The sequence below is a fragment of the Megascapheus bottae genome, chromosome 6 (genome assembly GCF_031878675.1).
Source record: "Megascapheus bottae isolate mThoBot1 chromosome 6, mThoBot2.hap1, whole genome shotgun sequence".
In the NCBI taxonomy this organism is placed as follows: Eukaryota; Metazoa; Chordata; class Mammalia; order Rodentia; family Geomyidae; genus Megascapheus; species Megascapheus bottae.
This window is the reverse complement of record NC_143514.1, coordinates 18,295,926-18,309,683: the sequence shown is the minus strand read 5'-3', so window position 1 is coordinate 18,309,683 and position 13,758 is coordinate 18,295,926. Positions and strand designations below refer to the sequence as shown.

At 39.9% G+C, this 13,758-nt stretch overlaps 1 protein-coding gene across 2 annotated transcripts in view; it reads right to left on the bottom strand.

Annotated features, from left to right (window-relative positions):
- Stxbp3 (syntaxin binding protein 3) overlaps window positions 1-11,892 on the bottom strand; it is a 69,315-nt gene extending 57,423 nt beyond the window's left edge. For both annotated transcript variants that reach the window (XM_090334311.1, XM_090334310.1), the window contains exons 1-2: window positions 11,744-11,892; window positions 631-680 (exon numbers count right to left, since the gene is read on the bottom strand). In XM_090334311.1, coding sequence (XP_090190437.1) covers window positions 631-680; window positions 11,744-11,792 — 99 coding nt within the window. In that variant the 5' untranslated portion in view covers window positions 11,793-11,892. The remainder of the gene's footprint in view (window positions 1-630; window positions 681-11,743) is intronic.
- Between the last annotated feature and the right edge of the window lie 1,866 nt (window positions 11,893-13,758).

Below are 13,758 nucleotides of genomic sequence, written 5' to 3'. Positions count from 1 at the left end.
AGTGGTAGAGTGCTTGCCTAGCATGCATGAAGATCTGGGTTTGGTTCCATAGTACCACATACATAGAAAAAGCCAGAAGTGGTGCTGTGGCTCAAGTGGTAGAACTCTAGCCTTGGGAAAGCCCACAGACAGTGTTCAGCCCTAGGACTGACAAAAATAAAAATAAGAGTGCCTAAGCACTATACTATGTGTTAAGAACACTTACCAGAGAGTCACAAGCAATTATAATGCAGCAATTTATTTTATGTACTAGATTAGAGACAATACTAGTCTTTTGTGGATGGGGTCAGGGAATGATATAAAGAGCTAGGTGAGTAAGACTAGGTGGTTGATCAGAATTGCTAAAGCCCTTGAATTAAGAGAAAGTTGAGCCATTTATTGATCATTTTTGGTGCTGCAGTTTAAATCTACATTATGCTAAGCAACATGCCAGACCACTAACATCCCCATCTTAAAGATGAGGAAACAGAGGCAGACAAAGGTTGTATTACTTGCCCAAGCAGCCATACCCACTAAATGCTGAAGTTAGGATTTGAAAGCAAATAGTGCAAGTCCAAGTCCTATGCTCTAACAGAAATTTCTTAGTATTCAGAAAGTCCTCAATATAAGAGAAAAATATTCAAATTCTACCTTCCATTCTCCTTCTTTCTTGCAGTCATCAAAAACAGCTGATTTTATCTCTGTTAAAAAAAGAATTTAGTGATTTAAATCAACTTAGGTAAAAGATCTCACTATTCAAAAGATTCGAAATATCTGAGAAAAATCCAATTTGAAAACTACTTAAAACTATATAAAAAATATACATAGTGGCTGGGAGTATGGTCTTGTGGTAGATTACTTGCTTAGCATGCTTGAAGCCCTGGGTTAGATTCCTCCATACCATATACACAGAAAAAGCCCAAAGTGGTGCTGTGGCTCAAGTGGTAGAGCACTAGCCTTGAGAAAACCCAAGAACAGTGCCCAGGCCCTGAGTCTAAGCCCCAGGACTGGCAAACAAACAAACAAAAACATCTACACAGATTAGATCCTTGCTATCAAAGGATATATAGTTCTAAGGACACTGCAGAGGACAAACCATGAATGTTCATGATACAGTTTCAGTACTCTAAAATTAGTCCAATTTACCACACCATAAGACAGTAGGGCTGAGTATCAATAACTGGAAATCTCATACAGTAGGCTACATTACAATCTCAAAAATTATTCCTATATTCACTAATACTGCTCATCAAAAGGTCTTGCTGGGCACTGGTGGCTCATGCCTATAATCCTAGATACTTAGGAGGCTAAGATCTGAGGATTGCAGTTCAAAGCCAGCCTTGGCAGCAAAGTCCCTGTGAGTCTCTTATCACCAATTAACCACTCAAAAACTGGAAGTGTCTCTGAGGTCCACTGTGGTAGAGTGCTAGCCTTAGGGAAAGAACTTAGGCACAGTGCCCAGGTTCTGACTTCAAGCCCTACAGCTGGCCAAAAAAAGAAATTAGATCTTTTATGCTCTTTATTTCTAATAACTGCAGATGTTGTATTCATTTCTCCTGTAATGTTACCTTTCAATAAATCTAAAACTTTTACCTAAATCAAGCATATGTATATGTCCTTGGGAAATTGTAAAGGATTACCAAACTTATACTTTGCTTTTTGGAAAGCTATTTTTACAAAATTAAGGGCAGGGAAACACTCAGCAGATCACACAGTGATTTAAACACAACTAATACCTTAGACAAACATGAAGAATCTCAAACAGAACTAAACTGGAATTTTACTCATCCATCGGCAAGACTGATGTTGTCATTTTCAGGGAAATGTATAGATCTGGAAAAATTATGTTAAGTCGAGTAAGTCAGGCTAAGATAAAAGATGCCTGTTTTTTCTCATGTATGGATATTAACCTAAATTATAAATATATCTGTAAGCATATAAAAAGGTCATATGCATATACACATATTAACTAAAGTATAATAGATACAGGGGAGGATTCCATTGGTGGTTTCCTTGAACAATGAAGTAATAATATTCAATGTACACAAGTGAAAATGGAACCAGGTAAATTGGGGAATGTATGACGTTAGGAGAGATGAGGAAGAGTGATGAAAAAGGTGTCACTTATCAAGATGCATTATACTCAAACTGACATGTTGAATTGAAACTACTGTGTATAATACTTAAAGGTAATAAAATCTAAAGAATAAAAGAAAAACTTTATACATGCACTGTCTTAGAAGACAGAATCTAGGCACAGTGGCTCTTGAGCATATGATATGTGATTAGTCTGAACTACAATAACCTGTAAGCATAGGGGTAGGGTGGTAGCCTTGAGCTGAAAAGCTCAGGGACAGTGCCCAGGCCCAGAGTTCAAGCCCCATGACAGACAAACAGACAAACAGACAAATACACACACACCAGAGAACAACAAAACCCACAAGACTTTGAAATGAAAAAAAGGACAAGAGCAAATTAACTTTCAAATTACACATTTAGAAAGTACTTTGCATAAATCAAGTTTTAGAGAATATTTTGTTAAAATTAGTTTCACTCCTTTCTCTTTACTTTGTTCAATGTGTCCACAAGAAAAATTTAAACTTCATGTGGTTTAATGTTTTTTAATGGTACTGGGGATTAAACTCAGGGTCGTGCTCTACATTTGAGCAACATTTCTGATCCTCACATTTCTAATGAATAATACTCCCTAAGAATCTAATAATTCCTATATAGTCATAGCGTTAGCATCTTTAAAATAAAGAACTAATTAGATGAACAGAGATTGGAACATTCATGAAAAGTGATAAGGTTACATATAACACATACTTAGAGTAGAGAGAAGAGCAATCACATCAACTAAACAAACAGAAGTGAAAAGATATTTCTTCTAAATATTAATGAAAATTACTGAACTCTATAGTCATTTTTCTGGGGGATTCTAAACATGAATACATCTCAAGATTATTGTTTTGCCTTTGTTCTCCTATTCTACATCCTTCTTTACACATGGTTCTTTGCTGAACTTTCATTTATCAAGATCAGCCATTCAGGATTTAACAATATTAAAGCTCATCTCTCCTTTATTTCATTCAATCATACAGTACAGATTTAAACACTTACATGCCTCAAATTGAGATTATAGTTCTCTAAAAACTGCTCTAGGCTTCATTTCTGTAAACTGTGGGTCATTTTCTTAATCACAGCCTCTGGATATTTCCTTTCCTCCATTAGGCAGTACTGATTGTTCTTCTGATATCTGGCCATTATTTTTTTACTGGAGCAACTACCACACCTCCTCCTCCTCCTCCTCCTCCTCCTCCTCCTCCTCCTCCTCCTCCTTCTTCTTCTTTTTTAGAACAATGCCAAATGTCAAGATTTAGAACAATCCATAATAATAATATTATAGCCATGAAAGAGGACAATTACAACAGTGAAATTAAAAAGAATTCTGAAGAGTCACTTACACATGGTGATTTGATTTACAAAAGAACTTGGCAGAGTACTGCATAAAAACATGATAAATTTTAGTAAATAATGTTGGGCTATTGCATAGTATACCAGTCAAGTTCTTCCTTTTTTTAAATTCCAGCACATTTTTAAAATTTTTATTTTTATTATAAAGGTCATGTACAGAGGAGTTACAGTTATATAAGTCAGGTAATAACTACAATTCTTTTTTGGACAATGTCACCCTTCCCTCACTCTCTCCCAGTTTTTCCCTTGCCAGGTCATTTTCAGTTAAAATTCCTTGATTCTTATTTCCAATAACACGTAGCAACAGTAGGCACTCTGTTTGGCGGCCAGCTTCTTGTCACTCTATTCAGCAATGGTAAGTCAGATCCCTTTTCCTCACGGAAGAGAAATCCAAGGTTTACCACCCTTGCCAATAACAAAAATGTTGGAAAAACCTGGTAGCAAAGCTGTTACCACTGGCATCTTTCACAGGATCCACACGGAGAGCCCACGTGTCTCCCTCTGTTCACACCATTAGTTCAACAGGTAAATTGAAACAGGGGATGTGATAAACAACTGTTAGGGAACCTCAGCCACAAATAAGAGCCCAAGTAGGTAATAGAAATTATATGCAGGAAACAGCTACTATTGCTAGGATGTCCAAGTCCAGCGGGAGAAGTTGGTGATTATGAGCATCTCTTGGTATCTATGATAGGGGATTGGTTCTAAGAACCTTGGTGGTACCAAAATCCACACCAAAAACAACGAGTATTGTTTACATCTCACCTATGCACATCTTCTCGTGTACTTCATTTGTTAAAATATCTCCCACAATGCAAATGTTATAAAAAATGACCACTTGGATTCTTTTTTTTTTTTTCTTTGTGAGTCATGGGGCTTGAACTCGGCCTGGGTGCTGTCCCAGAACTCTTCAACTCAAGGCTACCACCCTACCCTTGAGCCAAGCCCCACTTCCCCATTTTCAAGAGGTGAACTGGAGATAAGAGTCGTAGTTTCTTTTAGTGCCCGGGCTGGCTTTGAACATTGATCTTCAGATCTCAGCCTCCAAGTAGCTAGGATTATAGGCATTAGCCACCGCACCTGGCTTCTTATTATCTCTTAATGAAGTACTGCAAGAGACTCTTATTTGGATGTCTATGTTTTACACTTTCAACGTTTTGCCTTAATTTTTCACATTGGTGTAGGTCAGCTTCCTAATATACAATTCTTCTGTTTATATCAGTATCTACCCCCAAAGTCCCTCAAATGTTCACTCTTGCCTACAAAATAACCCAAACTCTACCTTTCAATGTTCACCTCTAACTAGCTTCTGCCTCATTTCTTTTTTTTTCTTTTTCTTTCTTTTTTTTTTTGGCCAGTCCTGGGCTTGGGCTCAGGACCTGAGGACTGTCCTTGGATTTTTGTCAAGGTTAGAACTCTACCACTTGAGCTTCAGCACCACTTCTGGCTTTTTCTAAGTATGTGGTACCAAGGAATCGAACCCGGTCTTCGTGTATGCTAGGCAAGCATTCTACCACTAGGCCAAACTCCCAGCCCCTTCTGCCTCATTTCTAAACTGATCTTTCACAAGTTCAAATGTTACTCAAACAATGACCTATTAATACCAACTCTTCTATCTGCTCACTTTGTTTCTTTGAAGTATAAAATGAAATACACTTAATACTGTAATGTCAATGAAGTGAGAATACTGGAAGGAAGAATAAGGGATTATGTGTACAATAACATGAGCAATGTTAATGATATGCTCAGAAAAACTGTGAATAAACCAATAATAACAGTGCAAGAGAAACTGGTTTGCCTGGAAATAGGAAACAATATATGAATAATGGAGTTTTAAAGGAAATAAAACAAATAAAAAAGGCAAACTGTCTGCCAATGAGTAAAAGCATCTGATCTGGAGTTTAAGGCTCTCCCTTGCTTGCTCGCGCGCGCGCGCGCGCTCTCGCTCTCTCTCTCTCTCTCTCTCTCTCTCTCTCTCTCTCTCTCTCTCTCTCTCTCTCTCTCTCTCTCTCTCTCATTTACCACAGCATTCAGAATCCTTTGACCTATATCTTCCTATCCTTTGCAACTAAAACAAAGTGTTCTTTTTCTGTTGTTCCGCTTTTATAAATAATAAGGCACATCCCAGATTTCCCCTTGCCTGGCACAATATCAGCATCTTGCATGAATCATCTTAAATGGGCAACCCCTGCTTCTGAGTATCCCTGACCCACTCCCAGAGGAAACCACCTCCTTTTCCTCTCTTCTACAAGAAAATGTCTTCATATTTGCTAATCCCACACCTACTTCTTGTGCACCAGTCTCTTCCACTTTAATGTGAATTTCAAGAGGTCAGAGAATAAGGCAGTGCCAAGTGAGATGGCTCACACCTATAATCCTAGCTACTCTGGAAGCTGAGATCTGAGGATCAGTTCAAAACCAGCCCAAATACTAGACCAGCCTAAATTCTAAAGACCAGACCATGAGACTCTTATCTCCAATTAATCACTAGAAAAACAGGAAGTGAGGCTGTGGCTATAGGAGTAGGGCAGTATCCTTGAGATGAAGAGCTCAGGGACAGTGCCCAGGCCCAGAGTTCAAGCCCTATGACTGATTTAAAAAAAAAAAAAATAGGGCAGGGACTCAGTAAACATTAATTTAAATGAATGACTGTATAAAAGTCTAAAGAAATTTAACTGCTTCAACAAAATGATCTTAAAAGAGGAAGTGATGAGAACAAAAAAACCCCATAAAGATAGTTGATTACAACAAAAACAACAGTATGTTTCTCTATACAAGCTTTCATTTTCAGAAAACTTTAAAGGATTTATTAAAAAACAAACAAAACTCCCTAAAAGTAGCCATTTCTGGACAGAGAGACTCAGGGTTTGGTTTGGGAGAATGTTTATTTTATTGTATACATTGCAATATTTTTCTATTTCAATGTTAATTAATTCTAACTAGCATTTAAATTTTAAAATGATCTTTACTTAATAGTTACTTATTATCATTTTCCAAAATGGTTCTTAAAAAAAACAAAAAAAACTTCATAAACCTTTCACTTAAAACCCTGTACTTGTGATATTTTTGTTCACTTCCCTAAAGCAAAAATAGCAAATAAGCATAGCAATCTTCATCAGTTTTTAAATATAAGAATTCACTTTATAAAAACATAAAATTTTACCTTGGAATATTAAAGTTTGTCTGTTTTGTTTTGTTATGCTTGTTTTCCTTGAAGGAGTTTGAAGATAGTTTTTTTTGTTTGTTTGTTTGGGGCTTGAACTCAGCATGGGTGCTGTCCCTGAGCTCTTCCTCTCAAGGCTACTACCCTAACCTTGGAGCCACAGTCTCACTTCTGGTTTTCTAGCAGTTAATTGGAGATAAGAGTCTCATAGACTTAAGTGCCTAGTCTGGCTTTCAATCTTCAGATCTTAGCCTCCTGAGTAGCTCGGATTACAGGTGAGAGTCACAGTGCCAGGCTGAAGATAGCTTTTAAGCCTGAATCCCTATCAAGTTTTAGGTCTCAGCTCAAATGTTACCTAATCAGATAAACTTCTGATTTACCTACCTAGAGTCTCCCCCTATATAATAAACTGAAACAATCACATTTATTCTTTACTTTGTTTTCTATTATCTACTTAAAAGTACGCATAAAAAAACGGTGCTATATTCCCATAGGAATTTAGTACTTAATAAATGGGAACGGGATAAGGGGAGGGAAAATGGGGACAAAAACATGAGAAGAGGTATCAATGTGTGAGAAGTGATGCACTTACTACCTGACAAATGTAACTGTAACCTCTCTATACATTATTCCAACAACAACAAAGAAAAACAAATGAGATATTTCAGGTAGTAAAACCATAATTTACTTTTTAAAAAGTACTGTCCCTGGGTGTGGGTGGTCATCCCAGCCATTCAGAAGGCTGATATCCAAGTATTGAAGCTTGAAGCCAGCCTGGGCAGGAAGGTCTGTGAGACTCTTCTTTCCAATTAAGCCACAAAATATTGAAAGTAGAGTTGTGGTTCAAATGGTGTTGGGCAAAAGAGCTCAGAGGCAGGAACCCAGGCAGTAAGATCAAGCTACTTGCTCTGCTGTTAAGCTCCCAAGGCCTGCTAAAGAGTTAAAGCCCTAAAGGGAACAACGGTGTACCTACCTTATCAAGATATCAGAGTGTCATACAAAGGAAAATTAAATACTAAATAAACATAAGAAGCTGAGGGAAAATGAGGAGCCATTATGGAGATAGCAGTCCTTTGGGGGGCCAGTAGAAATTAGGGAAAGGACAGCATTTTAGACAGAAGAATAAGCCATCAAGATAAGATATGGAGTTAAAAGATTTCATGAGTAATCAGTAAGGGCTATGGAAAAAAAATCAGGATAATACAAGTGAAAGTAGGTAAGAATAGCAAGGTAGCTTGGAGCTAGGTTATAGGTCTTCCAAAGAGACCCTCTGAGCCGAGTACCAGTGGCACACACCTGTAATCCTAGCCACTCAGGAGGCTGAAATGTGAGGATCACAGTTGGAAGCCAGCCTGGACAGGAAAGTCCTCATGAATCCTATTTTTTTTTGTCAGTCATAGGGTTTGAACTCAGTGCCTTGGCCCTGTCCTTGAACTCTTTTGCTCAAATCTAGTGCTCTACTACATAGAGCCACAGCATCTCTTCTGGTTTTTGAGTAGCTAATTAGAGATGTGTCTCATGAGAACTTTTCTGCTTAAACCACGATCCTCAAGTCTCCACTTCCTGAGTAGCCAGATTGCAGGGGTGAGCCACCAGTGCCCAGCTTCCCAAAGACTCTTACTTCCAAAAAGCTACTCAAAAAAGCCAGAAGTGTGGGGCCGGGAGTTTGGCCTAGTGGTAGAGTGCTTGCCTAGTATGCATGAAGACCCGGGTTCAATTCCTTGGTACCACATACATAGAAAAAAATGACAGAAATGGTGCTGAAGCTCAAATGGTAGAACTCTAGCCTTGAGAAAGTCCAAGGACAGTGCTCAGGCCCTGAGCTCAAGCCCAGGATTGGCAAAAAAAAAAAAAAAAAAAAAAAGAAAGAAAAAAGAAAATTTTTATGACAGTTATTGTGTATGTAGACTGAAATGAGAAAAGTCAGCTTTAAGGCTGTTAGGGAAACAGTTAAGAATCTAATGTATAGGGGCCAGGAGTTTGGCCTAATGGTAGAGTGCTTGTCTAGCATGCACAAAGACCAGGGTTCGATTCCTCGGTATCATATACATAGAAAAATGCTGGAAGTGGTGCTGTGGCTCAAGTGGTAGACTTTTAGCCTTGAGAAAGCCCATGGACCGTGCTCAGGCCCTAAGTTCAAGGTCCAGGACTGGAAAAATAAAACCCTGAACTAACATTTACATATTACAGATCAATCATTACCACTGTAGTCAAAAGGACCTATGTGTAAACCCTAGATTTAATAGATATGGACAGGATTTACTTTAAAAGCCTTTTACGATATAATTTACATTCTATACAAGTTACCTAAAGCATATAATCATTTTTTTTCACTACATTCATGAAACCATACATCCAAAGTATGTTACCATACTGGTTTTTTTTATTAAAGAATTTATTAACATTGATTTTTACAACATATTTTAAATGACAAGTATAACAAGTGTTAAAAAAGGGAATCTCTATTTACAATCACTGGGACTTAGTATTTAGAACTTAATCAAAATTAGGCTAAGGGTTTGTATGTCATAGAAACATTAATTTATGAAATAAAACATTATGTCTATAGTCATAGGTTTTTATGTCTATATAGTTATGTTTATATTTCCATTACCATGTCCATAGAATTGGGTTTGCAGTTATTGAGTCCTTGCTCTTGTAGTACCATACTGGTTTTGAGAACCTCTTCACTACCCATAAAAAAGAGACCCCATTCTTCCCATCTCCTTCTCCAGATAGGCATCCACTTAATTCACTTTCTGTCTCTACATATTTGCTTACTCTGGACATTTCACACAATATAATTGGGTTCTTACTTTGCATAATGTTTTCAAGACTCAGGGATGCTCATCTCTTTTTATTGCCTTATCCACACATCCTTGTGTGGATCTCTTGTTCCTAATTTTGGCTATATAAATAATGCAGTCATTCTAACAGCTATGTCAATTTCAGTATCAGTGAAATACTGATATTCTCATAAAGTTTAATATATATACAGAACAGTGCCTGGCATAGAGAAAACGTTTAAGAAATAGTAGTAGTCCTGTTCTATCTACCATAGTTTCTGGATAAGTTAAAGGTTCTTACGTTTAGCTTTCTATCCTCACCTAATTATATTTCTTTTTTTTTTTAAATGTAGCCAAGTGGTAGAGTGCTTGTCTAGTATGCATGAAGCCCTGTAGTAGTGATTTCTCACTACCACCTACACATGGAAAGCCAGAAGTGGTGCTGTGGCTCAAGTGGCATAGGCCTTGACCAAAAAGTGTTCAAGAACAGTGACCAAGCCCTGAGTTCAAGCCCCAGGACTGGCAAAAAAAAAAAAAAAAGGACTCTTTAAAAAAAATTGTACTTTATTATTGGCGTGATGTATAGAGGGGTTACAGTTACAGATGTCAGGTGCCCAATTATATTTCTAACGCAACAAAACCTTTTTCTCCAATTTTTTATTTTTCTACCTCTCATCTTGAATATTTTTTTCAGATTCACTTTTTGCTAAATGAATTGAAAGGCTCTTTATCAATATGTTTCATTCAACAAATGTCAAATGGCACTTATTTTGTCTTTTGTTTCTAGTTGCACATAATTTTTTTTTTTTTTTTGCCAGTCCTGGGCTTGGGCTCAGGGCCTGAGCACTGTCCTTGGGCTTTCTCAAGGCTAGAGCTCTATCACTTGAGCCATAGCACCACTTCTGGCTTTTTTTTCCCTATGTATGTGGTACTGAGGAATCGAACTCGGGTCTTCATGCATGCTAGGCAAATACTCTACCACTAGGCTAAACTCCTAGCCCTATAATTTTTGAAAACTACTTATCAGCATCCATCTTTTTCTTCCAGTTCAGTTTCTGTCTTTATCTTACACTCTCCCTGGATAGCCTGTTGTTACCTCAAATTAACAGCACAGGACAGAAACTTTATCTCTACACTCACTCTCTCGCCTACTTTCCGAGCTACCAAGACTGTCATTACTATCATTAATAGCCTTTTCTCATAAATGCTGATTGTAAAACACCAGGCATAACTTGAAAGTTATGTATACAACATGATTTGCTACCTATTTTCTTATCAGTGTGTCGCTGATATTTAAAACATAAGACCTTAAAAGTCTACCATGCAAATCGTGAATTACAAGATGCCAACCTTAAAAATGAACTAATTTTCAAGACTTTCTGTGGGTTTTTTTTTTCATCTATTTCTACTGTTAAAGTGCCTCCGGTTGTTGAGCGCCACCTCAGTTACTGATCTGGATTTTTAAATCTTAGAGAAGGAATTGTGGAACACCCCAAATGCTGTTAACAAAACAACAACAAAAAAAAACTTCCTTGCTCAACAAGTTGGAGTAACGAACGTTAATTAGATGTTACTAGACTATCATTACTCTGAACTGGACGATGCCAACCAGGGATGGTTCGTCCTGTCGGGTGATTTCATTTCTTCCCGGACCTGCCATGATATGGGTTTGGAGAGATTTTTCAGGAAAGACATAAATGATAGGGAAAAAACACCAGTAACCAACAAGGAATAAGGAAGATCCTAAGAACAGGGAGTGGCCCGGCCTAAGGGAAGGAACAGCACAGCCCAACTAAGCGGGAGCGCTGACCCGGCTAGAGATTCGATCTGTCCAGTGGTCCCGGCTCTACAACTTCACAGCAAGCAGCAGAGGCTGGGGACCCGTTCAACGCCGTGGGTCTGTGGTTAAAAGGACGGCAATAAAAATCCTCCGGGGTAATACGAGCTCGCAGGATAAGGGGAACACGCAAGCGTGGGGAAGAGGGCGGGAAAGGGCGACACGGAGCCCAGCCGGTGTGTGGTGGAGACGTCCCCGGGCGGCGGCGCCGGGCGCCGAGGCCGAGGCAGGGAGAGGCGGCCCCGTGGAGCTCACTCAGGCCCGGGACTTGGGAGCCGGAGCCCCCGCGGGGAGGAGGGGGGAAGCGGGTGCCCGCCGCGCACAAGCAGGCCGCGTCGCGTCGCGCCCCGAGCGTCCCCAGCGCAGGAAGAAGTCCTCGCGAGGACGCCGGACCCCAAGCAACAAGTGCGCACCGCGGCTCCCCGAGGCCGCCGCGGGGCGGGAGCGGGAAAGCCAGCGCGCCGGCTCACCGGCCTTCTCAGTCCCTACCCCCAGCGCACTCACTCTGCCACACGACGCTCTTCAGCCCCCGCTCTGTCACCGGCGGCGCCATCTTCCCCAAGCTGAGAAGCAGCGGCCTCGGCCTCCGGCTCACAACCTACTTTGGCCTTGGAAGCGGGCGCTTCCGATGGCCACGCCCCTCGCAGCGAGGAAGGCCCCGCCCCCGCCGGGGACCGCGCCCTCTGGTGACGTCACGCGCGTCCGTACGGAGGCGGGACCCGAGAGTGAGTGGAATGCAGTGTGTGGGTCTGCTGCCCCCTGGCGGGAGGTTGCTGTAGCTGAAGGTTCCAAGTCCTGAAGCCACGGAAAGCAAACATGGGAACAAGTACCGATTGTGAACTAGGTATCACTAGATATCTAGATATAGATTTAGTCTATATCTATACCTAGATAAAAATATCTGTTTCTCTAGATAGAGATCTAGATAGATAGTTATAGACAGGGCTATATCTACATAACATACGGATACATGGATATAGATACATATATCTCTAGATAACATATCAGTATCTATCTAAATAGATATATAGAAAAAATGGGATCCATATGCTTCACAAAAGAAAGTTTGCATCGACAACGATGGTAGATTTCACCCAGAAGCCAGCTCGACTGACAAATGGAAAATTTACTTTCTCCAAATGCTTATTTACGTGTGTGGGTGGTCTATCCTGGGGGGCTTGAAACTGGGGCCTGGGCACTCTCCTCCAGCTTTTGTACTCAAGGCTAGTGTTTTGCCACTGGGCCATAGCTTATTTGGGGGGATAAGAGTCTCACAGACTTTTCTGCCTGGACTTCAACACGTGATCCTCAGATCGCATCCTCCTGATTACAGACACAAACCACTGGTACTCAGCTCAGAGCTAATAGCTTTAATAAAATTTATCATAAAAAGTAATGGTAGCCAGGTACTGGTAGCTCACAACTGTAATTCTAGCTACTTTGGAGGCTGAGTTCTGAGAATTACAGTTTGAATCCTGTCTGGGAATTAAAGTCCAAGGGATTCTTATCCCCAATGAATCAGCAAGAATCTGTAAGTAAAGATGTGGATCGAGTAGTATAGCATCAGCTTTGAGCACAAAAAAGCCAAGTGAGAATGAGAAGCCCTGAATTCAAGCCCTAGTACTGGCACAGAACAAAACAAAACATGTAAAAATGCTAATTATGTTCAGTATTTTCAGGTTGCTTAGTATATGCTATGCATCAAGTAAAGCGAGTGATCTGATTCATTTCCAAGGCACTTTTACAGATAAGGAAATAGGTTTAATGCAGTTAAACTAATGCCAAGGATGCACAGCTAGTGCGGCATTAACCTGCACAGAAAGCAATAGAACCGTTATTGTAAGACAACTCGCAACTTTTAGGAGAGAAAAGCATAGTGAAGAATAGAAAAAGAAAACAGCTACAGTGAGTTCTGGCACTATATATGGCATGATTTATTTTAAAAACAACTTCTGGGGTCGGGAGTTTGGCCCAGTGCTTTGCCTAGCATGCACAAAGACCCAGATTTGATTCCTCGGTACCACATACATAGAAAAAAGACAGAAGTGTTGCTGAGGCTCAAGTGGTAGAGCTCTAGCCTTGAGAAAGTCCAAGGACAATGCTCAGGCCCTGAGTCAAGCCCAGGACTGGCAAAAAATTAAAAATCAGCTTCTGAAAATAGAAGCTGGAGAGCTGGAGCCCTCATGTCCTTTCAACCTACATTAAATTGACTCAGCTAGTCATAATTTAATTTGAAAAGAAAAGAAAGAGGGCCGGGAGTTTGGCCTAGTGGTAGAGTGCTTGCCTAGCATACATGAAGACCTGAGTTCGATTCCTTGGTACCACATACTTAGAAAAAGCCAGAAGTGGTGCTGAGGCTCAAGTGGTAGAGCTCTAGCCTTGAGAAAGTCCAGGGACAGTGCTCAGGCCCTGAGCTTAAGCCCAGGACTGGCAAAAAAGACAAAGAAAAAGAAAGAAAAGGCAGACAAAAATTTAAAAAATGAAGTGACTATATGGAAAGCACTTTGTATATAACACAT